This window comes from Hyperoodon ampullatus (assembly GCF_949752795.1).
Source record: "Hyperoodon ampullatus genome assembly, chromosome: 6".
Taxonomy (NCBI): Eukaryota; Metazoa; Chordata; class Mammalia; order Artiodactyla; family Ziphiidae; genus Hyperoodon; species Hyperoodon ampullatus.
This window is the reverse complement of record NC_136919.1, coordinates 127651011-127677778: the sequence shown is the minus strand read 5'-3', so window position 1 is coordinate 127677778 and position 26768 is coordinate 127651011. Positions and strand designations below refer to the sequence as shown.

General features: G+C 42.8%; 1 protein-coding gene across 3 annotated transcripts in view; it reads right to left on the bottom strand.

The window, feature by feature from the left end:
• Window positions 1-26768, bottom strand: part of SPOCK3 (SPARC (osteonectin), cwcv and kazal like domains proteoglycan 3) — a gene marked incomplete at both ends in the record, with an annotated part of 359585 nt that overhangs the window by 103393 nt on the left and 229424 nt on the right. For 2 of the 3 annotated variants that reach the window (XM_079706799.1, XM_079706800.1), the window contains 2 exons: window positions 2979-3093; window positions 24518-24641. In XM_079706799.1, coding sequence (XP_079562925.1) covers window positions 2979-3093; window positions 24518-24641 — 239 coding nt within the window. The remainder of the gene's footprint in view (window positions 1-2978; window positions 3094-24517; window positions 24642-26768) is intronic. The other variant, XM_079706801.1, reaches the window with a different exon arrangement.

The window sequence follows — 26768 nt, the reverse complement described above, 5'->3', positions numbered from 1 at the left end:
TAGAATTTATAGGGAAGATAGAAATAAATCCCACAATAACTTTATGTAGAAAATAAAATATTTGTGTAGAATTTGAAATCGATAAGAGATCAATTTCAAGAGCAACACACACACACAAAAAAAGAGTCACAACATCTGCACATTTAAAACCATCCCTTTGGGCTTCCCTGGTGGCGCAGTGGTTGAGAGTCTGCCTGCCAATGCAGGGGACACGGGTTTGTGCCCCGGTCCAGGAAGATCCCACATGCCGCGGAGCAGCTGGGCCTGTGAGCCATGGCCGCTGAGCCTGCGCGTCTGGAGCCTGTGCTCCGCAAGGGGAGAGGCCACAACAGTGAGAGGCCCGCGTACCACAAAAACAAAAACAAAAAAACCCCAGAGATAAACCCATGCACATATGGTCACCTTATGTTTGATAAAAGATGCAAGCATATACAATGGAGAAAAGACAGCCTCTTCAATAAGTGGTGCTAGGAAAACTGGACAGCTACATGTAAAAACAATGAAATTAGAACATTTGTTAACACGATACACAAAAATAAAGTCAAAATGGATTAAAGACCTAAATGTAAGGAGAGACACTATAAAACTCTTAGAGGAAAACATAGGCAGAACACTGTATGACATAAATCACAGCAAGATCCTTTTTGACCCACCTCCTAGAGAAATGGAAATAAAAACAAAAATAAACAAATGGGACCTAATGAAACTTCAAAGCTTTTGCACAGCAAAGGAAACCATAAACAAGACGAAAAGACAACCCTCAGAATGGGAGAAAATATTTGCAAATGAAGCAACTGACAAAGGATTAATCTCCAAAACATACAAGCAACTCATACAGCTCAGTATCAAAGAAACAAACAACCCAATCCAAAAATGGGCAGAAGCCCTAAATAGACATTTCTCCAAAGAAGATATACACATTGCCAACAAACACATGAAAGGATGCTCAACATCACTAATCATTAGACAAATGCAAATCAAAACTACAATGAGGGATCACCTCACACCTGTCAGAATGGCCATCATCAAAAAATCTACAAACAATAAATGCTGGAGAGGGTGTGGAGAAAAGGGGACCCTCTTGTACTGTTGGTGGAAATGTGAATTGGTACAGCCACTATGGAGAACAGTATGGAGGTTCCTTAGAACACTGAAAATAGAACTACCATACCACCCAGTGATCCCACTACTGTACATATATCTGAGAAAACCATAATTCAAAAAGAGTCATGTACCGCAATGCTCACTGCAGCACTATTTACAATAGCCAGGACATGGAGGCAATCTAAGTGTCCATCGACAGATGAATGGATAAAGAAGATGTGGCACATATATACAATGGAATTTTCCTCAGCCATAAAAAGAAACGGAATTGAGTTATTTGTAGAAAGGTGGATGGACATAGTAGGTCATAAGAGTGAAGTAAGTCAGAATGAGAAAAACAAATACCGTATGCTAACACATATATATGGAATCTAAAAAAAAAAAAAAAAGGTTCTGAAGAACCTAGGGGCAGGACAGGAATAAAGATGCAGACCTACTAGAGAATGGACTTGAGGACACAGGGAGGGGGAAGGGTAAACTGGGATGAAGTGAGAGAGTGGCATGGACATATATACACTACCAACTGTAAAATAGACAGCTAGTGGGAAGCACCCGCATAGGACAGGGAGATGAGCTCGGTGCTTTGTGACCACCTAGAGGGGTGGGATAGGGAGGGTGGGAGGGAGATGCAAGAGGGAGGGGATATGGGGATATATGTATACGTATAGCTGATTCACTTTGTTCCAAAGCAGAAACTAACACAACATTGTAAAGCAGTTATACTCCAATAAACATGTTTAAAAAAAAAAAAGATGCTAAAGGAGCAAAACACACACACAAAAATTAAAATTATTATCTTAAATGTTACTTAACAAGTAAAGACCAATATAAATGGCATGACTGAACTTCAAAAGATTTAACTCTAATAAAATATTGATCATGGGACTGTAACATGGAATATCAGGTATAGAATGTTTAAGACAATAACGGCTTATACTAAATCCACTTCACATCCACTAAGTTGTTTTCCTATGCATATCCATTATTCACATTTGTCAGAAAAAAGGCAAAAACAAATTCTCTTCATTAAGGACCCACGATGGTAGTTGTTAAATTACAAGATTCAGATGGCTATAAAAATATGATAAATGTTGATGATGATGCTTATGAAACAGTCTTTGTCTCAAAGAAACACCTGGCCCCAGCATTTCCTCCTTCATCTATGGCTGTGAAAAACTGAAACCAGCAGCCATGGAGATTTTTTTGAAAGGCATAAACAATATCTCAAATATAAAAATGCCATGTAAACCACAATATATAACCTATAAAAGTCAATTTATATGCTGTAACCTGTGTCGGGTTAAATGTACTTCATTACTTTATTACACATCAAACCAATAAAAATAAAGATTTAAGAACTCTAATTGAAAGAAAGTTTAACTTATAAAATTCTTAAGCAGGAAATTTTATATACACACAGGCACACACGTACATACACATACACACGCTCTACATGGGGTAGACACCTTTATTTAAAAAGGTTAGTATTAATTGATTTACCAGTTTCATTTTGACCAAACTAATTTATCACTTACTATGTTACTACTGATCAGTTGTTGGCTCCAAATGAAAAAAGATGTAAAACACACATTTTAGGCAGAATAATTCACAGGAGGCATCACTGTAGTTTTCTTATACGTAGAAATAAGCATCCAGCTGTTACTATTGAAATAACAGAAATCTACAGAAAGACATTACTTACTATAATAATTGAGACTAAAGGAAAAAAACAAATTCACTTACAGTATAATGATAAAAGTTCAGTATATGTAGAGAAGTAAATTTAATTGAGTATTCAGTGACTTAACATTCACTGCAAGATATTTCAATAGAGGAAACAAATGTAAAAATATAAATAAATTTTCATCACCTACCTCTCTTCTTACTCCTGCTTGAGCCCGTGGTCGTATCTGAAGGACACGGGCAATGCCCTTCACACTTGACTGAGATCTGTTTTCCTAAGATGCAGGCCTGGTATTGTAGTTTGCACTGTATAAAGAGAGAAAAAATAGTAATTCAAGTACATTTAGTTATATCAACCGGAAGTCAAGAACATGACAACAGGGCACCTGCAGTTCTATGACACCCGCTATAGACAGAGAGGTGAATGGGACACAGCAGAGCGTGTTACACCCGAATCCACATCCTGTGATGCCATTCCCAGTGCGGTGTCTGGGCCAGCTTCTGAAACGTTCTCAGCCTCCAGTCCTCATATGAATAATGGGGAAGGTAATATCTAATCTAGTGGAATCTAAAAGAGTGATACAAATGAACTTATTTACAAAACAGAAATAGAGCCACAGACTTAAAAAACAAACTTGTGGTTATCAAAGGGGAAAGGCAGGGGAGGGATAAATTAGGAGTTTGGGACTGACATATACACACTAGTTTATATAAAATAGATAATCCACAAGGACCTACTGTACAGCACAGGAACTCTACTCAATATTGTATAATAACCTATGTGGGAACAGAATCTGAAAAAGAATACACATATGTATAACTGATACACTTGGCTGTACACCTGAAACTAACACAACATTGTAAATCAACTACACTTCAGTAAAAAATCTAATCCACAGAATTTTAAGAATCAAATGGTAGTAGTTACCACGAATCAGGCTCTCAGCAAATGTGAATAAAAGCTGAATGAAATTAAAGGCAAACGATCGACATTGTTATGGCACATTAGGACATTGTTTTTTAGTTTACTTTTGCTTTAATTTTCTTTGTAAACATTGCTCTTTATAGAATTTAAGCCTGAGTAATTTAAATAATCCTTAAGATAATATTTTATAACTGTATATTTGACATGATTTAGAAAGCTGCAAACCTACTGCAACATTTAAGAGACAATAATTATCTTCCGCCTCTAAAAAATATAGATCTTGCTAATTCTGAAGTAATGTGATTTCTTTCCTGGCTGTGTCCATAATTTACTCAGTGCAAATGATTTTAAAATTAAATAGGGCAGACTTTCTGGCTCCAACCGACAAATGTACCAGTGACTAATTTAATTCAGCTTCAGCTGGTATCAGGAAGCATGGAATATACCCAATGACTAATCAGATTATTCACATATATGTAACGTTTTTTTCCTTGCCAAATAACTCTCTAATGGACAGGCAAAATTCTTAACTAGGCCTGTTACAAAAGATAAAAAATTATTACACTTGGAATATATTTGTAGTGGCTTAGTGGGCCTTTTTGGAGGAATAAACTCTTTCAAAGGTATCATTATTTTTCATTATTCAATCTTTCAAGAATCCAAGAAAAATGACCTTGTCATATAAAATCGCAATGAATTTTAAATGTAATTTAAAATGCCCAATAGTAATCAAATGTAGAAATAAATAAAGAGATTGAGTGTTTTAATAAAAAACAATTTATATGAAACCTTGAGACTTCAAATTTAATATTCTTTACTGTAACTACTTTTAATTTAATATTTCAGAAACCTGGATTGGTCATAAGATAATGACCCGATTTAAGAAAAGTTCAAGAGCGATTGTAAGTGGCGTATGAAGAGACAAAGCCAAAAGTCAATATTAATTACAGCTAGTGTGGAGTTTTGAAATTTGAAAATGTTAGGTCCTTTCAAAGATGTTACGCCACACTCATTTACATTTTAAATGTAGTTTATTTTAGCAGTGATTTTTTAAATAAAAAATGAATGTCTGAAAGATACCAGAATAAACAACAAAAATAGCACAATCTTTATAAAAAGTTGAATTAATTTTCATCAAAAAAGTCTGACCTCTCAGCTAATTTTCTTGGATATGTTACAATTTAAAAATTTCACAGCTATCTTTAAAACTTGCATGATATGATGAAGTTGTAGCTTTGTAAAGAATTCTTTATAAAGAATTACTTCGTAAATGAAACAATTTGTTTCAGAATGATTCTATGAAACACTTCTCTTCTGTATGCAGGTCTGTAAAGAGCAGCAGAATCAGACGTCTAGCAAATACACCCTATGTGTGTAGTTACATGAATCTAGCTTCCTGTCATCAGAAAACCATTTATTTTTTTAACTTATGAATTGATTTTGAAAAAAAACTTCATGAAGAATTTTATTCAAGGAATATAAAGATATTAAAAGTACTATTTAAAAATATTTTTAGCTACACCCAGATTGCATTTCTAATTAATAATATTCAATTTACTTAATTATCACAAAGCTGAAATATTTATAACAGTACAAGTGAACTAAAATATCACAGAAAAGCCAGGCTCATTAGTCTGTAATTACCCCAAAATGCAAATACTGTAGAGAAAGCCATGATTAACGCATTCCTGATTACCTAAGACCTTTCGTCTCGAGAACACTTGAGTCACCAGTGATCCTGAGCACTCAGCCTGCAGGATGGTTTTTCTAATGTCAAAACTGACAACTGTCAGGGAAAATAAGTTATTTGTGTAAAAACAGGATCAAAGAAGAAGATGTGATCTTTCCACCCGCAGAAAAGGACTCTGGCCAGGAGACCCTGGGATTGGCCACTGGTGAGGTTTGCAAGATGATGTAACCCCCATGGTCAGGGACATGGCTTAGACCAGAGGTTCTTGGCCAGGGGCTGACTCTGTTCCCTGGGGACATCTGGGGACAGTTTTGGTTGTGACCATGGGGCGGGGAGCTGGGGGGATACTGCTGCATTACTAGCTAGAGGCCAGAAGTGCTAGTGAACACCTCGCAGCACACTGGTCAGCCCCTCCAGATTAAAGTGCTACCCGGCCTTGCATGTCAGTAGAGCCGAAGCTGAGGAGCCCTGTTAGCGGTGCTGGTCTCCCAAAAGACATCAGATGGATTAACTAAACTCTCAAGGCCTCATCCACACTTCCTTAGGGTGTTTTTTCTTGAGCATTCACTAAAGTAACACATACAAAATAAAAACAATGGTATAAACAAACTACCAGCTACAAGTACTTTATTTTTTAAATTTTTTTTTAGTAAATTTATTTATTTTATTTATTTACGTTCGGCTGTGTTGGGTCTTTGTTGCTGTGCACGGGCTTTTCTCTAGTTGTGGCGAGCAAGGACTACTCTTTGTTGTGGTGTACAGGCTTCTCATTGCGGTGGCTTCTCTTGTTGCAGAGCACGGGCTCTAGATGTGTGGGCTTCAGTAGTTGCGGTGCGTGGGCTTCAGTAGTTGCGGCACGCGGGCTCAGTAGTTGTGGCACGCGGGCTCTAGAGCACAGGATCAGTAGTTGTGGTGCATGGACTTAGCTGCTCTGCAGCATGTGGGATCTTCTGAGACCAGAGCTTGAACCTGTGTCCCCTGCGTTGGCAGGTGGATTCTTAACCACTGCGCCATCAGCGAAGCCCTACAAGTACTTTAATTTCCCAGAAAACCCAGAAAATACAAAGTAGCTAAGACAACAACATACAGTTTATCAACAGCAACATTCATGAGGCATCCCTGAGTGTGAAGCTCTGGGATTGGATGCATTACTGTTTTGATCATTGAGTAAGACAGGCATACTTTTAAAAATAAATTTGACAAGTCAAACTTAGCTTCTCCATCTGATCAGAAATATCAATACACGGCTCAAGTGAGATTCAAGCATTCTTTTGCAGTGTTTCTAATGTAGAACAAGAATGTATTTAGCAGTAGGTAAAACAGCAACAATGTTCTATTTGGTATTGTAGTGATAAACACATTTCTTCAAGTGAAAATAAACTAAGGAACACAGGACGCTATGCATCACTTTTTAGCCTCCCTTTTACCTGGGCTGGACTGGCTAACACACCACATCATCCCTCTTTAATACCTTAGAGGCCCAGTATCTCAGACACGCCCTGCGCTTTCACAGGCGGCTTTCCTCACCTCAGCATGGCGCCCCCTTGCGGAGCACAGCCTCCACCTGGGTTTCCTGGTCCCTGCTCTGTGTGGCCCAGCCCAGCCCAAGGCAGCCTAGGAGGGGGTAAAACCCCGACCCCTTCCCTCAGCTGGGATTTACCATCTGCACGCACACCCTCATGTCTCTTTTTGGAACACCCTACATTTTGTTAAGGAGCAACACCCTGATGATTCGGGCACCTTACTTCTCTTTCCACTACAGAATGTTCCATCACACACCCTCACATGGGGACTCAGGTGACCTGTCACCCTCCCACATTCGTAACTGGACCTGAGGGGCGGGCAGGTCCCCTGGGGGCTCACGGCAGGTGTGGGCACAGACATGAGGGTCCTGCACCCGAGCAGTCTCCGGGGCTCCCCGACAGCCATGGCGGTCCCCTCCTTCCAGACACTTGGCTTGCCCTCCACCAGGCCTCCAGTCAGCATCTTGAGACCGGGCTTCGGAAAGGACCAGCGGAATGTGGGCCGACCGAGGTGAGGTCACAGGAGGGCAGGAAGGATGCTTTAACCCGAGTTCATACATTTACAAGCCTTATCCTGTCCTGTCGACATGAACAGGAGAATACTGCTGCCCCGGCTGACGACTCAATCACCGGACAAGGAGAACTGCCGGAGAGACTGAGGCAGGAAGAGCATCCTTAACCCTCACCTCACCACACACATTCTCTTACCTCTAGTGTAGTCTCTGGACCAGTATGTCTCCAATTCTGCAAACAGGAATGAGTATTACAGATGTTCTTCCTTCCAAAATTAAACACCTCACCGCAGAAACCTGCCTTGTTTGGCACACAGAGCTTACAGCATCCCGCAGAGCAGCTCAGAACACGCCAAAGAGAAAACGGTGGGCGTGGAGGGCGGACTCAGAACTGGTTTGGGGCTGGTTTTCCTTTGCTGAGTCTTTGTTCCCAGGTGTCCCTGGGGTTTCTACACTGCATTCTGCCTTCAACTCAATTTAATCCAGAGTAACCCTACAATGTCAGGATGCGTAATGTCCCTCACCTCAGGCAAGGCTGCTAGTGTTTGCATAAAGAAAACCCGCTTTTCATACATTGAATCATTTAGTGGAGCTGCAGGACCATCTAGTCAGGGTCTCCTAGTCCGTGATTTCTGTGCATAAGGCAGAGCTCATGTATGGATTTTCCTCTTTGTTAGGCCATTGTTGTAAACAGTTATTCTAGACTTCAAAATCTGGTAATAAATTTAAAAGATTTTAAGGGTCAAAGGGATAGTATGTTTATTTTACCATCATTTCATGCTTACATGTTTCATTGAATTTTATCATTAAACCAAAATTCTTACTTAAATTACTCCAGATCAAAGCTTCTTTCAAGTATCAGTAATAGTTTCAATTAAAATAAGACCTATAAAAAACATACTGTTTGATGACTGATACAATACGTACATGAAATTAATACAATTATTTTAAATGACTATTGATTTGTATTTCCTTTATTTACCTTCATATATATAACATGAACTTTGTTAGATAACAACTCAGAATTTTCCAGAGGTGCAGGAGTGGTTAAAAATACTTAAGAAATGGATGAATACAGAACGTCGTGACACCAAGCACTCCTAAAAATGAGGATGACATTTGAGGAGACATTATCTTTACAGATATAAATGACAGTGAATGTTTAAAAAAAGAATGGGAGTAGGAAACAAGAGGTGTACTTTAAAAAACATGCAAGGAGATGAAAGCATCAGGATAGAAGGTTACATTTAGGTAACAAGAGAAAAGCCTCGGAAGACCTCAAAGCAGCAGAAGACACCAACGCTAATACAAACATGGACACACGGACGTGTGATAGTTTGTGCACACGTTTTAATGTCTGTGGGGCTTATATACTGAACTTTTCATTTTAACTGTTGTCTAATAAATAGAAAGCATGAGGAAATGCCTTGTTTATCATGCTTACGAAATACCAAGCGCCTGTTAAAAAGTATGTACTACTCTTAAAGCTAAGACATGCACCAAAAGGTCAGCTGCCCTGTACAGTTTGATGCACTGGTAGCAAAGATGCCCTTTGGGATGAACGGAAAGAGAAAGAGGGGAAGAGGGGTGCCATCGGCTTTGACACAAAGATACCGGGACACAAGACTTGGTTTTCCCGCTGTGTCAAGTGTCCCCTTGAGTAAAGGGGAGGGGGTACCTGAGGAGCTAGCGCCTCCAGAGCAAGGGTGCCCTCTGTCCACTGACCTCAAGAGGGCACCTGCAACCGAGACCGGGATGGGAGAGAAGGTCCTCCGCTTCCCAGGAAGGACGGATGAAGGACGAGTTACTACAGGGAAGGTGAATGTCAAAAGGACAAACGCCAGAGTCAGGTGAAGCAGAGTGACAGCAAACTAGACGGCCTTTCTGAGGCGGACAGTGCATCCAATATTAAGAATGAAATTGAGCTATTTGTAATGAGGTGGATGGACCTAGAGTCTGTCATACAGAGTGAAGTAAGTCAGAAAGAGAAAGACAAATACTGTATGCTGACACATATATATGGAATTTAAGAAAAAATGTCATGAAGAACCTAGGGGTAAAATGGGAATAAAGACACAGACCTACTAGAGGATGGACTTGAGGATATGGGGAGGGGGAAGGGTAAGCTGTGGCAAAGCGAAAGAGCGGCATGGACATATATACACTACCAAACGTAAGGTAGATAGATAGTGGGAAGCAGCCGCAGAGCACAGGGAGATCAGCTCGGTGCTTTGTGACCGCCTGGAGGGGTGGGATGGGGAGGGTGGGAGGGAGGGAGATGCATGAGGGAAGGGATGTGGGAACAGATGTATATGTATGACTGATTCACTTTGTTATAAAGCAGAAACTAATAAAAAATTTTTAAAAAGATGAGAAAAAAAAAAAAGAATAAACTACCATCCTGCTGGAACACACACTCACACAGACATACATCTGTGACCAATTCACAGGCATCCTTGTGTACAAAACTACTCAAATGAGTTCACACTCAGCCCTCTGATTCCGATCCAACGCCCAGGATCCCTTCAGGCCTATTTTCCGCGCTTGTCAGCACTTTGTTCAACAAGGAGAAATGTGGATCCAGTCACATGCTCGACCTACTTCCATAATTATTCCACAGCACCGCTCACGGTCCTCTCCTCAGCATGCAAGGTCCCGGAGCAGCCGCACTGGACGCCCAAGCTCTCAGGCACAGGCAGGCACCCCTCCGGGACCGAGGTACTGTTTCAACCCACCTCGTGCAGTGGGTCCCACGGAGCGCAAGGCCCAAGGAGGGACCTAACTTTTTTTCCTGTAGCTCCATCCGTTTCTAAGAGAGGAGTGCTGAGATCTCAGGAGGTGTTAGAGAGATGCGACAGTTTCTCCCTGTAGAAACTGCTTTATGGATCTGGCGCCTAACTGTACACACATAAGACTGGAATTCTTCGATTTTCCAGGTGAATTAACATATTCATCATTATGCAGTAATCCTTTTCATCTTTTACGGCTTTTATCTGAAGATCTAGTTTGTCCGACTATTCTGCAGTATTGGAAGTCGAGTCCCCGGGGGTCTCCTATGTTTCTACCCACCTTGGAGCGGGGGCACTGAGTGCCTTCTGCTTTGTGCAGTCTCTTAATTTTGTCTGAACATCGAGTGTCCTTGCCGGAGAGAGATGACGCGTCCTCTGCAGAGAAGGCAGATTTGTTGGCTTCTCAGTAAAACAGAGGGAACTCCCCCCAGGGGGCAGAGGGTGGGCAGCCCTGTCTGCAGCCCGTGGTCACACATGGGGTTTCCTCTGCTGTGACCCAAACCCCGTGTGTGTGGAGCATCCAGCCGGGTCACTCCGCACGGCCCTTGGGACTTGTGGGGAAAGGAGAATGGACGCCAGCACGAAGACCGAGCTGCTGGTGTCGTGAGTGACACGTGAGCCAGGAGGCCCGTGTCTTCTGCAGCACGCGTGAAACGGGGTAAAAATCCCAGACCCTCCCAGCTCTCCAGTTTTCGCGGCAGTGCAGACCCTTTCTGGAGGAGAGAGGACGCCGGGCCCCGAGCCCAGGTCAGAAGAGGAGGAGAGGGCTTCTTCCCTGGTGGCGCAGTGGTTGAGAGTCTGCCTGCCAATGCAGGGGACACGGGTTCGTGCCCCGGTCCGGGAAGATCCCACGTGCAGCGGAGCGGCTGGGCCCGTGAGCCATGGCCGCTGAGCCTGCACGTCCGGAGCCTGTGCTCCGCAACGGGAGAGGCCGCAGCAGTGAGAGGCCCGTGTGCCGAAAAAAAAAAAAAAGAAGAGGAGGAGATACCCGGGGCAAACGCCCCCAGGCCAGTCCCAAGCCAAAGCCGGCGACAGGCTCACCCACTGTCCCCCGGTTCCCGAACCCCTGGGCCTGGGCGCAAGGCACGGCACCGAGCGAAGCCGGCCACACGGGCTCTGCTCACGGCTCCCGAGCGCCGGGCGGGCCACGGAAGGCCGCTCCGCTGAGCACGAGACCAGCTTTCCAGGTCCCGAACGAGGCGGAAGGCCGAGAGCTGCGGCCCGGAGGGGCCGTGCAAGTGTGGCCGCGACGGACGTGCCGGGCCTGCTGGGGAGGGGTGCTGGATGGAGCCGAGGGCCCGGGCAGGGCAGGCAAGCCCGCTGCCCTTTCGGGGGCCCCTTCTGGAGAGGCCGGCGCCCCACGCTGCCTGAGCCGGAGCGGTGGGCCCTCGTGGGGGGGCTCCCGTGCTGGCCCCTTCCTCGCCGGCTGCCTCCAGAGCCGCCGGACGCCTGCACGGCCCGGCATCTTGGCCGTCCCCAAGGGCCCTGTGCGAAGGAGAGTCAGGCCTCGCTGTGCACGGCGGGGATGGCCGATCCACTCCGGACAAATTTCAGGGGCCCGTTCACTGCGGCTCCTTAAACTACGTGGGTGGGTTCGCAGGGTCAGCGTCTCGCACGCGGAAGGAACGCTGTTACCCCTTAGGTCGCCACCCCCAAAGGAGCCCCGGCCCCGGACTGTTCCCTTAGGGCCCTGGGGGGAGAAGGACGGTGCTCCACGTGGTCCTTTCCTCAGCTCAGCCGACAGGCTGACCGGAAGCCGTCCAGCAGGCTGTGTCCAGCCCCACTGCATCCCCGATGAACCCTGCTGGGGCCTAGTCTCTCCCGACCCGCTTTCAGCTGACACTGTTGCAACTGCAGGTGCATCTGCTGACTGTGGACGCAGGGCTGAGACATATCTGCGTTATGAGTTCGACGTACTGGACTATTTGTCGTTTGACCTTAGGGCAACTTTTATCACAAAATCTACTCATTCACAGGCTGACAGGCACAGCTGGCTGTTGAATGGACAGTCCTTGCCCCTCACTGTCCACAAGCAACTGATCTTGGTAGGCAATGGCTGGTCTCTTCAAAATCCTGCTCAAAAGGGTTTCTGACTGGACCTGTCTCACTGACTAAGGCAGTGTGGTCACAATTCCACTGCTTCCAGAAAGGGAACATAACCGCTCAGCTGGCTCCTGGGTAACGGAAGCACGAGAGAGACTATATGGACTTATTTAAACCTTCAGGATCTTTACTTTCTTTCCTAATTGATGTTGCAGGCTGGTCCGACGCTGGACCTCTGCGTGACGGCCTGTCCACAGGGGACCTTGGGCATTAAACTCAATTCTGGTTCCAGCCGCTGGATTCCCTCGTTGGATGGAGGTGGTCCCAGACATTTGTCCATGCAGGTCACAGGCAGGGATGTAATGGGTCTCTCTAACTTTCACAAAAGTGCCCTCTTCCCTCCTGGGCTGGACGCTTATGGATGAAATGTTTATGGGTGAGGTTGAGAGGCTGACAGGAAGAAATGGGACCTCTGAGTTGCGGTCATTGCAGGGTAATTTTACGGTAACGCAGGGAGAGCCACAACCCCAATGCCTGGGGAGGGGACACCTCAGGCCCTGGGAAGTGGTGGAGGGAGAGGCGTCACAGATGCTCCATCTTCCAGAACAATGCCTGTCTCTCCCCCTCAAGGCAGGTGCCCTGTGTGCCCCCCCAGTGCTGCAGATGCCTTATTTAAGATACCTGACTACTGGAGTTGCCCTCCCTGGACCCACTTCTCCATCCTTCCTAACTTACCACGCAGCCTCCAGGAACAGGAAGGCACGGACCAGCTCCTGCAACTCCTGTGTAAACACCCTCAACATGTCCAGATGCCTTTCCCAGACCCCATTCTTAGCCATCCTCGGAGGTGGATGGATGCCACCAGGATTGTCTTTGGGAAAAATATAGACACAGGGAACAGGCTTCTTTCCAGCTTTCACTCCAAAAACAAGGAGCAGGGTCCATTACTCCAACTCAGTTGGGACACCTGAGCTCTCCCAGCCAGGCCAGAGGGCACATGGGATGCCCTGTCACCCTCTGTTCCCTGAACAATGAAGGTCCTGCCTGCAGGTCATGGCACTTTTAACAACACTTTCTTTCCAGGACACCCTGCACATTACTGGTGATGGACACCAGGCATGAACTCACCTCTGTCTTAAAAAAATGGTGATGTGGGGGCTTCCCTGGTGGTGCAGTGGCTGGGAGTCCGCCTGCCGATGCAGGGGACACGGGTTCGTGCCCCAGTCCGGGAGGATCCCACATGCCGCGGGGCAGCTGGGCCCGTGAGCCATGGCCGCTGAGCCTGTGCTCCGCAACGGGAGAGGCCACAGCAGTGAGAGGCCCGCGTACGGCAAAAAAAAAAAAAAAAAGGTGATGTGCTCCCGCTGGGTGGTCTGAGACCATCACCTGCTTTAGGAAATGCCCCTAGCAGATGGTATAGCCTTCAGATACCTGCGGAGCTCTCTCCACAGGGAAGGGACCCTCGGGCATTCAGTTCCAGGTGACACACCTGACTCATCCCTACGAGCATCTTGCAGGAAGTTCTCTCCCTAACAGGAGGGACCCAATTAGAAAAGCTGATATAAGAACTGTCACTGATCTTAGGTGAGGTGATCAGTGACACCATGTTGCTCCTGGAAGGGATTCACTTCAGCTTCATGACTGACCACTGGATGACATCATTGTCCTAAAAGCCTCCTCGGCCAAGTGAGGTCTACGCAGTCACTAATGCATCCTGCTGTCCCTGGGTTAAATCCTCAGGCCAAGTGGTGAGACGAAGACAGACACTTGAGGCAAAAGCCACTTGGATTTCTAAGGCAGACCTTGGGGGTTTACGGGATTTGTGGGGAGGTGGGGCCTGGGGCCCTGGAGAGGGGAGGTGTCAACACAGCAAACAGGCTGGTCTCGCCTTCTGCTTGGATCGCCCTGGGTGTCAGCCTTCGTTAAATGCTGCCTGAGACAAACTGACCTGGATTGGCCCCTGCACTGTTGATCCTATGGATGCCGTGGTTGATGGAGCGAGGTACTTACGAGAAGTCTCTGGCCAAGAAGACAGGGAATGAGGGTGGATATGATAAGAGGCAGTTCTGCGAGGTCACACATAGTTCTGCATGTCTTCCCATTAGAGGCACAGACAGTTTGTTCTGTACGAGGATGTTTGTGTAGCAGTCCTAGAAGAGACTTTCTCCTGAAGTATCTGCTTTTAATTATCTTTAGCTCTCAATGTTGTAAGTGTGCTTTTCCACTGTTTTATGAATTCTATTAATCTTGTTGAGATCATCTTTGTTTGTGTAATGGTATAATATTTTTGGCAAGTAATATGGCTTTTTAACCTGGCTGGATTTTATTTTGATAATCAATCATTGCTTCTTACTTTTCTCACCTGGCACATTGCACTTCTTGTATTTGTAGATTCATGCCTTTCAACATTTCTGGAAAAAATTTCAATATCTCTTTTAACATTTCTCCACCTTATTATTTCTGGCTTCTCTTTCTGTATCTCAGATTAAATTCACTTATTCCTTCTCATTCTAGTCTCTATCCCCTATTATCCTTTTTGGATAATTTTTCTGAAATATTTTTTGAAATATATCAAGTCATTTTTCTGAAATATATAAATACACAAATATATACACATAAACATTATGTTTATCTACTTAACAACTTATTATTTTTGTTACATATATTTTCTGTTTTTAAATGTATATTATCACATGCATATGCATATATTATAGTTCATTAATTCTCTTCATCTAATGTCTAATGCATCTGTTTAATTTTTAATCATATTTTTAATTGAATAGGTCATATTTGGTCATTTTTCAAATCTAATATTTTCTGAAATTATGTTGGTCTTCCTGTATCTTTCAATACCACTTTAAGTCTATAAACATTTTACACACTAAAAACGTTTCATATAGTGGTTGTATGTTCTGTTTTACCTAATTATTTATCTGATAGTTTTGATATTTAAGTGTTGAAACCTGTCTGATTTTGTTCTTACATTGTTCCCTCCTTACCTGTTGGCTTTTGTCATTTAGTTTGTTGGTTTATTTATATTAGTGTGTTTCTTCTACTTATAAGATTTATTGGTATGTGAGCAAAGAGTTGGCAGAATACCATCTGGAGAATCCTTAGGAGTCTGGATTCCTGGTACTTTTCTACAGAGAGAACTTACGTTAGGATTTTCAAGTGTCAGGTGTACTGAGTACAAAGAATCCCTTAAATTCTATTTATCATCCTGGGGCTTCCCCAACCTCTGCTCTGAGGTGGTGAAATCCAAAACCCCAGGTCTGTGAGAGAACAGGTTCAAGGGGATAAATATTGTACCGCAATAATGGTATTATTACCCAATAATGGTATTATTTCTTTTTTGCCCCCCCAGTTTCTATATTAGAGTTTAATTACCTCCTAGTTTCAGCTGGCTTTTGTTTAATTGGCTTGTTTCAGAAGCCATAGCATCCTTAACCTGTTGTCTGTTCACAGAACTGGACCCATTTCCTTGGTGGAGAGCATTGAGGTGGAGCGAGATAACAGACATTGAAACACACAGTGATCACAGAGAGATGGCAGGAAACCTATAATTTGCCCATGCGTTCACTGGAAGGGTATGACAGCCACACACTACTGTGTTTATTCCATAATTTACATGATTATAAATCTACACACATATAAGTAGATACTATACAGGATATACTTGACTTTTCTTTGCCGAGAAAAATAATTTCTCACTGTATTAACACCACATTCCTATAATAATGTTATCCACATTGCTATTAATAAATCATTAATATGCATAAATACATACCATACTACATTACACTGATTTATTACATATTATTATTTCATATCTTTTGTACTTTTATTTGTAGCCACATTATTAGCCTTGCTGTTTACCAGCCCTGTGACCTTATGAATATATTTAATATCTTTGTGCTTCAGATTCCTTATCTTTAAAATATTAGTGAGTGTTTTTTGTGTCTCCTACTGTTGTCTGAGGAATAATTCATATGTAAATTGTCACATTACATTAATGAATAAATGCATTAATATAGTAACTCAGAGCAGCGATCAACACACACTAGGCAGGCACTAAGTATTAGCTTTCTTAGAACCTTTTCTCTGCTGGCACGAGTTGTGATTTAGACAAAAGAGATGCAAACACAGCTTTTCCAAAGGTGCTGCCAGCATGCTCGCCCTGAACTTGCTAGAAACTCATGGTATATCTCAGCGGGAACGCCTTCTACCAGCAGGGTAAGAATGCCTCAGTTACCTTCACACGTGGATGCCTCTTTATCTTGCTATAACCTGAGTTTTTAAAGAGCTGGAAGATACATGGCTTCTCTAAATCTCTCCTATTGCCTATCATGATTCTTGCTTCTTGATAAAGTGACGAATAATTGAGGTTACCAAGGACATCACTAGGGTAAAACCCAGGCCTGATAAGTGCATCCATCAGGAGCTCGCTGGCCTGTCCACACCCAGAACAGCACAGTGGCCACCGTGCGCCTGAAGCTGATCTCGATCCTGGCGTCATTACTTTCCAGCTTCATGGCTGCTCTGTGTCTCCTTTCCCTTGTCTAACGATTGTGGACCACTACAGAATCTGTCTTCTAGGGTTGTTTTAAATGTTAGGTTAGCACACAAAATATTTAGACCATTACTTGACATCATTGCTCAATTATTTTAGGAATTCCTGCCTATATGACTTTCACAGCGACAGCTACTACATGCCAACGACTACGGTTATTACACTTCCCTTAAAGAATATGTATATTCAAGCATGCTCTACAAAGGTAAAGATTTTTAGAGAACTGTCTCCTTAGAAATGCAAACGCTGTGGAATATTTACAAAATACAAGTTCCTTTCATTGAAAAGGCAAAAATTATATTATCTAAGAAAGCACAGAGATTCCACCAGTGAACATATGTGTTGTTCTCCCATTTTTAGTAGATAATAACACAAAATATAGACACTGACCCTGCATGTTCTATTCTATGAGGGCTGCAGAGAACCTGATTAGCATATACAAAACCTGTACATAACTTCATACTTAATGGTAAAATACTGAAAACTTTCTCCTAAATTTGGATTAAGGCAAAGAGGTACATTGAATATTATACTGAAAGGCTTAACCAGAACAATAAGGCAAGAAAAAGAAAAAAATGCATAAAAAGAAGGAAAGGAAGAAATAAATCTGTGTCTATTCAAAGAGGATGATTATATGCGTAGAAAATCCTGAGACAGCCACAACAAAACACTGCTAGAAATAAGTGAATTTAGCAAGGTGTCAATAAACAGGGTCAGTGTAGAAAGATTAGTTATATGACAATATACTAGCAAATAAACATCACAACTAAATTTACAGTAGCATTAATAAAAATAAGTTAGCAATACATTTAACAAAAAAATGTTACAGGTCCCTATACCAAAAACTACAAAACTTTTATTAACGTTAACTAACAAAATGAAGAGATATACCTAGTGTGTGGATTTGAAGATTGTTATCCATCTCCTCAAATTTATCTACAGATTTGACAAAATCTTAATGATTATTCAAAGCCGTTTTTTTGTAGAAATTGACAGACCGATGCTAAAATTCATATGGAAATACAAAGGGCAAGTGCTGAAGCAGCACTGAAAAGGTGGAATCACTCAGACTTGCAGCACTTGAATTCAAAACTTAACATAAAGATACAGGCAAACAGGTCGTGCGGCACATCCTAGGGGCAGATGAATAATTCCCCAAGACAAAACAGACACAGAGGGCTTCCCTGGTGGTGCAGTGGTTGAGGGTCCACCTGCCGATGCAGGGGACGCGGGTTCTTGCCCTGGTCCGGGAAGATCCCACATGCCGCGGGGCAGCTGGGCCCGTGAGCCATGGCCGCTGGGCCTGTGAGTCCAGAGCCTGTGCTCCGCAATGGGAGAGGCCACAGCAGTGAGAGGCCCGCGTACCGCAAAAAAAAAAAAAAAAAAAAAATCAGACACAGAAAGACTCACACTTTCAGGACCACTTCATTTTTGACAAAGAAACCTAGGCAATCTGATGGGGCAAGAACAACAAATGGATGTTCCCACAACTGGCCACACTGAAGAAGTGATATTCACCCCCTGCCTCTTAGCAAACACAAAGACCAATCACCACGTACACACAAACCTAAGAGTTAAAACTTTCAGTCTCCTAAGAAAACACAGAAGATTGTCTTCTACAAGAAGTTATAACCATAGAAAACTGATGATTTAGGCTTCCATATCATGCAAAAATCTCTAAAAATATAATTCTGAAAAATGGCTCTGAAACCACAGGCTTCAAACCAGTGAGAAACAAGCAACTATAAACTTAAAGGGCATATATTGCCATCTTTACTTAGTGATTCAAATAAAAAGTCATCACATTTATTATGTGTAGTAACTAGAAAAAGATGAAGGGCACTTAATTTTTTAAAAAGTTTTTCTGCTCCAAATTCCTATTTAAAAAAAAAAAAGTGGGGACTTCCCTGGCGATGCAATGGTTCAGAATCCACCTGCCAATGCAGGGGACATGGCTTCGAGCCCTGGTCTGGGAAGATCCCACACGCTGCAAGCAACTAAGCCCATGTGCCACAACTACTGAGCCTGCGCTCTACAGCCCACGAGCCACAACTACTGAGCCCACGCACCACAACTACTGAAGCCTGTGCGCCTAGAGCCCGTGCTCCACAATGAGAGAAGCCACACACCACAACGAAGAGTAGTCCCCGCTCGCCGCAACTAGAGAAAGCCCATGCGCAGCAACGAAGACACAACACAGCCAAAAAAAAAAAGCAAAAGCAAAAATGATTTCGATTTAGACAATGGACACTGGACTTCACTGAGACATTGGGCAAATTACTTCACTTCTGTGCATCAGTGCATCTATAAAAGGGACAACCATGAGTTAATATACCCAAAGCGTTTACAGTATCTGCCCCCAAAAAGAAAAATGCTTGATCAGTGTAGACAAACGTATCTATAGGAGACTATGAAGTTCAATGTAGTGAAAAGGTCATGGGTCACCACACTGCAAGATCAACGCACAGGTTACAGCAGATGTCAAACAAGAGGCAGGCACAGGGCTGGTCCCCATAGCCGAGCCCTGGCATCTGCCCTGGGAGGCACTGGTCCGAGCACTGGGAAGGCCCTCAGAACTCAGTGTCCAGCTGTCACAGCAGCGTGGCCGAACTTCCGTGCCCTGGGGCAAGGCACCTAGGTCCTCGCTAAGCCTCTGTCCAAAGGTGCTGTGGTCGCTGCACAGTCTAGGACCATCAGGGATTTGAGAACAAAAAGAAGCAGAAGATGATAAGGGACTCATAACACTGCCCACTGCTTCATTTCCACCTAATAAGGAAAGAGCTTTGGAATAATCACTGAATTTGGCATTCTCTGAGTTGCTGGTAAATGTTGTCAGTCTTGGTGAAGCCATGGCAAAGAGTGCCCAGTGTGTCATGGAGCAACTGGCAAGGCAGAGTGCGAAACAAGCGGTAAAGACCATGGGTCAAAATGTAGATTCAGATTTTACTGATGGTCGCTGCTTCAAAGATAAGTGTGTGACAACATATACGTTTCCCAACTTTTCATTTTTCTAAGGAACTACATTTAACATAATTAAAGAAAATAATAAAATTACAAAACCTCTATAATATCTATGGAGTTTGGTGAAAGACCATTTTAACACACAGTTACACAAAAGTAAGATTATAATTTCAAAAATAAAACAATATATCAATGTCGGGCTTCCCTGGTGGCGCAGTGGTTGAGAGTCCGCCTGCCGATGCAGGGGACACGGGTTTGTGCCCCGGTCCGGGAAGATCCCACATGCCGTGGAGCGGCTGGGCCCATGAGCCTGTGCTCCGCAACAGGAGAGGCCACAGCAGTGAGAGGCCCGTGTACCGCAAAAAAAAAGAGAAAAAAAAAAAAAATATATATATATATATATATATATATCAATGTAGAAACTAGGGAACACTGTCCTAAACTCATTCAATATGTATAACTCAAGACTCTTGAACAGGCCAGGAAAGCAAGCCTACGTCTTTGTTAAGGCTACGGAGAAGCATAAAATAATCCACGAAGCAAAGTCCTGGGGAAGGAGATACAGGTGTCTGGGGTACCGAGAGATTAAAGCCTTAACCCTCAAAAATACAGCATCCCAAGCCAGGAGCCAAAAGCCAAGCCAAGTGGAAAAGCAGTTCAAAGAGAAACAGTGCACATCTATTTCTGACTGTCAATCTTTCAAAATAAAATTAGCTCAAAGTGTTCAGGGGAAGGAAGGCAGGACACGTAAATACCAAATGCTAATAGGAGAACGTCGAAACTTAAAATGGAATTTTCTCAAATTACAGCGAAAAGTAAATGCTTCCACTTCAGTGCTAATGTTACTGTTCTATTTTATTAAATACAAGCACAACAACTGTTATATCTAAGAATTCAAAGGCAATAGATTGAAGGGATGCAACAGTGGTTCTCAATCATGCCTACACATAAAAATCACTTGGGGAGCTTTTAAAATTTAGATTCCCAGGGCCTCGTCCCAAACCAATTTAAGTAGCATCTCTGCAGATGGTGTTGGGAACTGCAGAATAAGATGGATAAGCTTTCTATTTACTTGCCTTTCCTCAACACACACACACACACACACACACACACACACACGCAGTTTCCTATACTGACCGTTATTTATTGCAATAGTTCAGCTCCCAAGCACTGCATGACTAAAAATGAGGGAAAAGTATCAAAAACCACCTAGCACACTGTGCCTGGGGAGTTCATGTTACAGACACCCGGCTGAGCTCTAGAACATCAGTATTATTTGCTGACTTCTGCTCAGCAGATGTAGCGTACAATTTACACAAGTCAGACACAAACATGCCCTAGTCTAACATAGATGCTACATGGGGGAACAATTCCTGGTTTCACTGAAGCCGGGCAATACAATGCAAATAGACTTTGCCTGAAGGGAGAAACAGAGATCTTCATCTTTTGTGTCAATTTCAGGAATGATTACCTCTCAAACAGCCTTGAACAGACTTATATCTCGATTTTTCCGCTATTGCTGAATTCTGAAGAATTCAGAAAACATGAGTTCTGAAAAGAATGATTAAGTAGATTTCTAAAACAGTCCATCGCTTTTCTTAACATGAAAAAAATTAGATAACATTACAAAAACACTTTTTATGAAAATCACGAGTCCCAATATTTCTCCAAGTAAATCTATGTTTCCACAGTTACTCATCTGTGCCTTTGTCTTTTCTGTAAACATTTTTAAAACACTCCTCTGAGGACTGCTACACAAGCTGACACATTCAGAGCTCGAAGGCTAATAAAATAATTATTCAAAATAGGCTCCTTTGTGTGATGAAGGGCACTTTCCAAGATTAAATCCTTTTTATGACCTTTGACTAAAGTTTCCTTTGGAGACCTTCTGATAACTGTCTTTCTCACCTCAGCCCCAGCGCCTGGACCTACTGTGCTATGTAAGGACCTCTCCTCCTCCAATTATGTTGTACGGTGGAATATAACTTATAACTTCATCTCAATAAATTGAGCTGAAAGTAATGAGAAAATATTGTGGGTCTACAATAGAACATATAGGAATATTGTTTGTATTAGTAAAACAAAACCGAAGTGAACCGAAAACCCTGTACGTCAGTGCAGGGTATCCAGAATACGGAGGGATGGTAAGCAGAGCCGGATGTAGGGTCCCTCACTCTGGACCAGATGGCCTGGCTCTGGCCAGTCTTCATCATATCAGGACCACTCAGCTCTAAGCAAGGAGCTTCCCGGATTGCGCGGAGCTTGGGATTCGGAGCTCTACCTTTACTCTGAGCGCAAATGCCCACCAGCCCCCAAAAGCTGTTTAAATCTGCCCTGTCAGGGTTTGCTTGGTCTACTGACAAAGCTTAGTGAGGCAAGAGCCAGAAGAAACGCCCCGTGACTCCTGCACCTGCCTTATTTACTATCTTGTTCATATGACAAGATAAGCTTCTCCAAAAGGCACTGGCCTCTGCAGTCTTTGTTCCCTCGATGCCTGAAGAGCCTAGGGCAATGCCTGTCTCGCAGAAGAAAGGCTGAGGCCTTAATTTGAATTTAAATCCCATGAATTTCTAAAAAGTGTTAGTAAGAAGAGTTTAGTCTGGGGTCCTCCTGGGCTGAGATCACTATTTAGTTTGCATTATATTATACAGTTCAGCCTGCTGTCAGTGTAGACACTTAAGACTAGAATTGGTGATCAAAAGTGGAAAAATCACCAACTTAAATCAGAATCAACAGAAATGAGGATTGAAGTTTGGGGTGACTAAAAACTCATATTCATTTGAACCATGTTCTTTTTATGTCTTTCTATACAAACAAGGTACGCATTGAAAGTGAGACATATCCAAATAAATGTTAAATTAATAATTCAAGGATGGATTATTTAGAATAATTTTATTGACCATATCAATGAGGTTGTAGGATTGTAAGCTGGGGCTTCACAACAGTGGGAAACCCCAAGGAATTGTGAATCCACGTGCATTAGTCTACTTATGGCAGGAGTATTTAGTCCTGAGTGGGAGACTGTGTTTCTCTAAAATCATCAAACAAAGACTCCCACGCGGTCTCAAAAGGTAGAAACCTCTTGTGATCGTACCTCTGTGCCCTGTGACAGTACACTGGCAGAGAATGGATCATGTCAAGAGGGTCCTAGAGAGGCAGGTGGCGGCCTAACGCTGGCCCTCTCCAGGGAGGATGACCCCCTCCCCGGTGCTAACACACCAGGGCCCACAGCAGGTACATTCCTGAGGCTTAGAAAGACACAGGGCTCCCCGAGGGGGGTGCCGGGAATGACCTCGGTCTCTCTCTTGACTCAGCCTGTTCCATCATCAATGTCCATCAGGTCAACTTAGGAGTCAAATTTGTTTCCCAAGGAACTCCAGCTACCACGCTGAATACTAGAATCTGCATCCTTTGTTGTGAGTTAATAAATCAGCACAATGCATTCCACATCATGAGCTGTGGGGTGTGAGAATATGAGGTGGTTTCCTTCTCCCTTGCACTGACAGCAGGAATTTCAGCTTGCAAAGCAGAGGGTCCCTGAGATCGAGGTAGTGTTGAGAGGATGGGTGCCACATTCCTTCCTCCTAGCAACATCTCCACCCCCACACACACCCTGAAAACTTTAGCAAACAGGCACATGGTAGCCTCACCCAGTAAGTACTATGCACGTATCTATGGACTGCATTAAGCTTCCTTGTCCCTGTAGCCCTCTTCTCAATTGTCAACTGCCGGTGCAAGGTGTAGGGAAATATTTTCTGAGACAAAGTATGGTTCATAAGGTGGTATGCACCAAACACAGTGTTCTGATAGCCAAAAACTTCTGGAATTTACTTTGCTTTAAGCAAAGCTAGATATGAACTGAGGTAAGGTTACATTATAGACTTCATGGATCGTATTTAACTTGAATATACCTATAGTTTCTAAGAGAAATGTTGATCTGTTTAATTACAGGGTAAAGTCCCACTGGGGACACTACATAATGTGCTATCTTACCTTCTCAAAATACATTTTAGAAAAATCTAAATTCATAAACGCATCTGACCCTGAAGTTTCAGGTAAGAGGTCATGAGCCATATTCCTTCCTATCACATAATCAAAGAAAACTCATCGATGTCCTATTACGTAAAGTTCTTAAAACCTCCTAAATATGTGAACGATATGGGACATCAAACGAGGTGCAGATTGATGCAGCTAGAGACACTGAATCAGAGAAGACATCACTTCTGGGTTTCGGTGTCAGCTAAATATGTGAAGTGTGCTATTTCCTTCTGAGCCTTGTTTTTCTCTTTTGCTGTAAGGAATTTGGCGGGGGGGCTTAAATGAGATAATATAGGAAATAACCTTTGAAATAAAATAGTAATGATATTGACAGATTTTCGCTGGGACAGCTGTTGTAACTATTAACATTGTTATATACATGTAACGCTTCTGCCTTCTCTCAGAGTAGCAAGAAAGGAAACGTTGGTTTTAATATCTGAGGGTTCAGAGTGTTCACAGAGTCAATATTTCAAACTTTAAAAATTCTGTGTAGGAGAAACAACTGTATAAATGTTTGAATCATATTCTCAACTAGTGATATTATTCACGTTATTTTAAATGTTCAAGTATTTGGATGACCACACTGGAGAACTAACGGTTTTAATCACTTACTAATGACTATGTACATGCATATATGAATATGTATATGTTTTATAATAAATGATGATCACTGTCTTACCTGAGAAGAGTAGGCATGTCCATCTGAACCGCAGACGGGGCTGGTAGAGACCCCTGAGCACGGCTGGCAGGTGGATGTCGGGGGGCCCCTCCACTGCTTCCGCCCAGCTCCTGCACCTTTCATGCTGTTGACAAAATAAAACAAGCATACTTAGTGCATTTATTTAAAAAATAAATTTATATTAGCATCATGCCTTTCCTCCACGGTCATTCCAACTCTTCCAGATCAATTAGAATCAGTAAATTGGTAAATTGTACCCTCATTTCCAATGTATTAATCCATACAGTGTTCTTTATAAACTTTTGTTTCATCAAGGTTTTCCTATAATAAACTAAGAATATATTCCTTAAAAAGATTCCCCTGGTTACATGCAGACTACAGTTATACTTCAACATATGGGTTCTCTGGTTTTAATCTGTGGTTGTGAAATGTGTTTTTAACAGCCCCCCAAACAACTCACATGTCTGGAACCTTCCCAAGGGCCCCCCCTAGAATTCTACTAGAAATAGTATTAGAAAGCAGACACCTAATTCACCAGGCGTCCCAGAGGCGCATGAAAATAAGAGCAGCTTACTTTTAGAGAAAGTAGCACTAAGAACCACTTTTCCAGCAAAGACCAGTATTTAGAGCCCAGTTAGCAGGTTCGGTGGTGAGAGCCAATCCTCTCTTTCTTGTGTGGAAAGAACTCAAGATACATCCATCCGGTTTTGATCTGGAATAAAGTGGGAAAACCTATTCTCTTCCGCTACCTACTCCTAAATATCCGTTTCTCCACTTTGATTAAACTGCTTCTGCTTGGCCTATTTGTGTGAACAGTTCACACAGAAATGGGCAAAGGCCTTCAAAGTAGGAATAAAAACAACAGGGAATCTCTACACAAGCACTTTGTAGTTAGAAGTCCTCCAGGAAATCAGCACTCGGTCTTGTTCATTAAAACTGCTCATGGATAGTAATTTGATGTCTCTATCAAGACGAGAAACGAGGTTTTACTGGAAACATTTGCTGCCTTTTGGCTTTTCTTTTTTTCTTTTTTCACGAATAAGTCAAATCTACAAAAAAGTAACCCCAAAAGACAACTAAGAAGTGTAGTGTTAATCCTCACTATAGGGAAAGAAGTTCGGACTAATGTATTTTAAATTGTGATAATATTTGGGTGGGCTGTGGGAAAAGGTTTATCACCTTCTCTTACCCCCTCATCCCTCTCCCCCGGCCGCTTCCCCCTCAAAAAGAAGCCTATGATCGCTCCAAACACATCTTCTTCATTTAAATTTTGTAAATTCTGCCAAATGACCACTTTAAAATCTTGTCTGGCAACAGGTATCACCTCATAAAAGACACAAGAGGGAAAATAACCGTGCTATGACTGATTAAAAGATTGGCACAAAATCCTAATGGGAATCAAAACAATGACTTGGAAAACTGGGGACATTATTCTATACCACCTCCAGACTCATAAGTCACAGAGACGAAGCAGAGAGAAACAAGAAACGTAAACATTATGTTTGCCTTGTTCTTTCACTGTGTGCAATCAACACAAGGCATGAAATTATGAAATTATTTGCTCTTCAGTTACATTAGGAGAAATCATTACCAAGCACAGGCTTCTAATCAATAGAAAGTATTTTATTAGAACAGCATGTCTTTATCGCTTTTGCTTTCGGATATGCACCTGTCTGTACACTATGACATACCTAAGTCAACACTATGACTCTGTAATCACCTCATTCCCTTTTCCTAACTTTAAAACTCCACTGAAACACAGAAACTAAGATTGTGACATTACTCTTTTGTATAAACATTTTTTGATACATGAGGTAGTCTTTTATATATAATTCAGACAGTTATTATATATAGAAGTGAAATCTTTTTGAAAATTGGAAGATTTACTAGAAATTATTAAAATTCAAATAACTTCTTAAACAGTGGATTTACAACGTACCTGTAAAACAAGTTTTGGGGTAAAAAGTTTTAGTTATCATTATTCCCTTCAAAGTCAACACTGCCGAAGCCTAAACACTTTCAGATTCCTGAAGTTTATCAATAGAGATGGTATTTTTTTTTTTTTTTTTTTTGCGGTACTTGGGCCTCTCACTGCTGTGGCCTCTCCCGTTGCGGAGCACAGGCTCCGGACACGCAGGCTCAGCGGCCATGGCTCACGGGCCCAGCCACTCCGCAGCACGTGGGATCTTCCTGGACCTGGGCACGAACCTGTGTCCCCTGCATCGGCAGGCAGACTCCCAACCACTGCGCC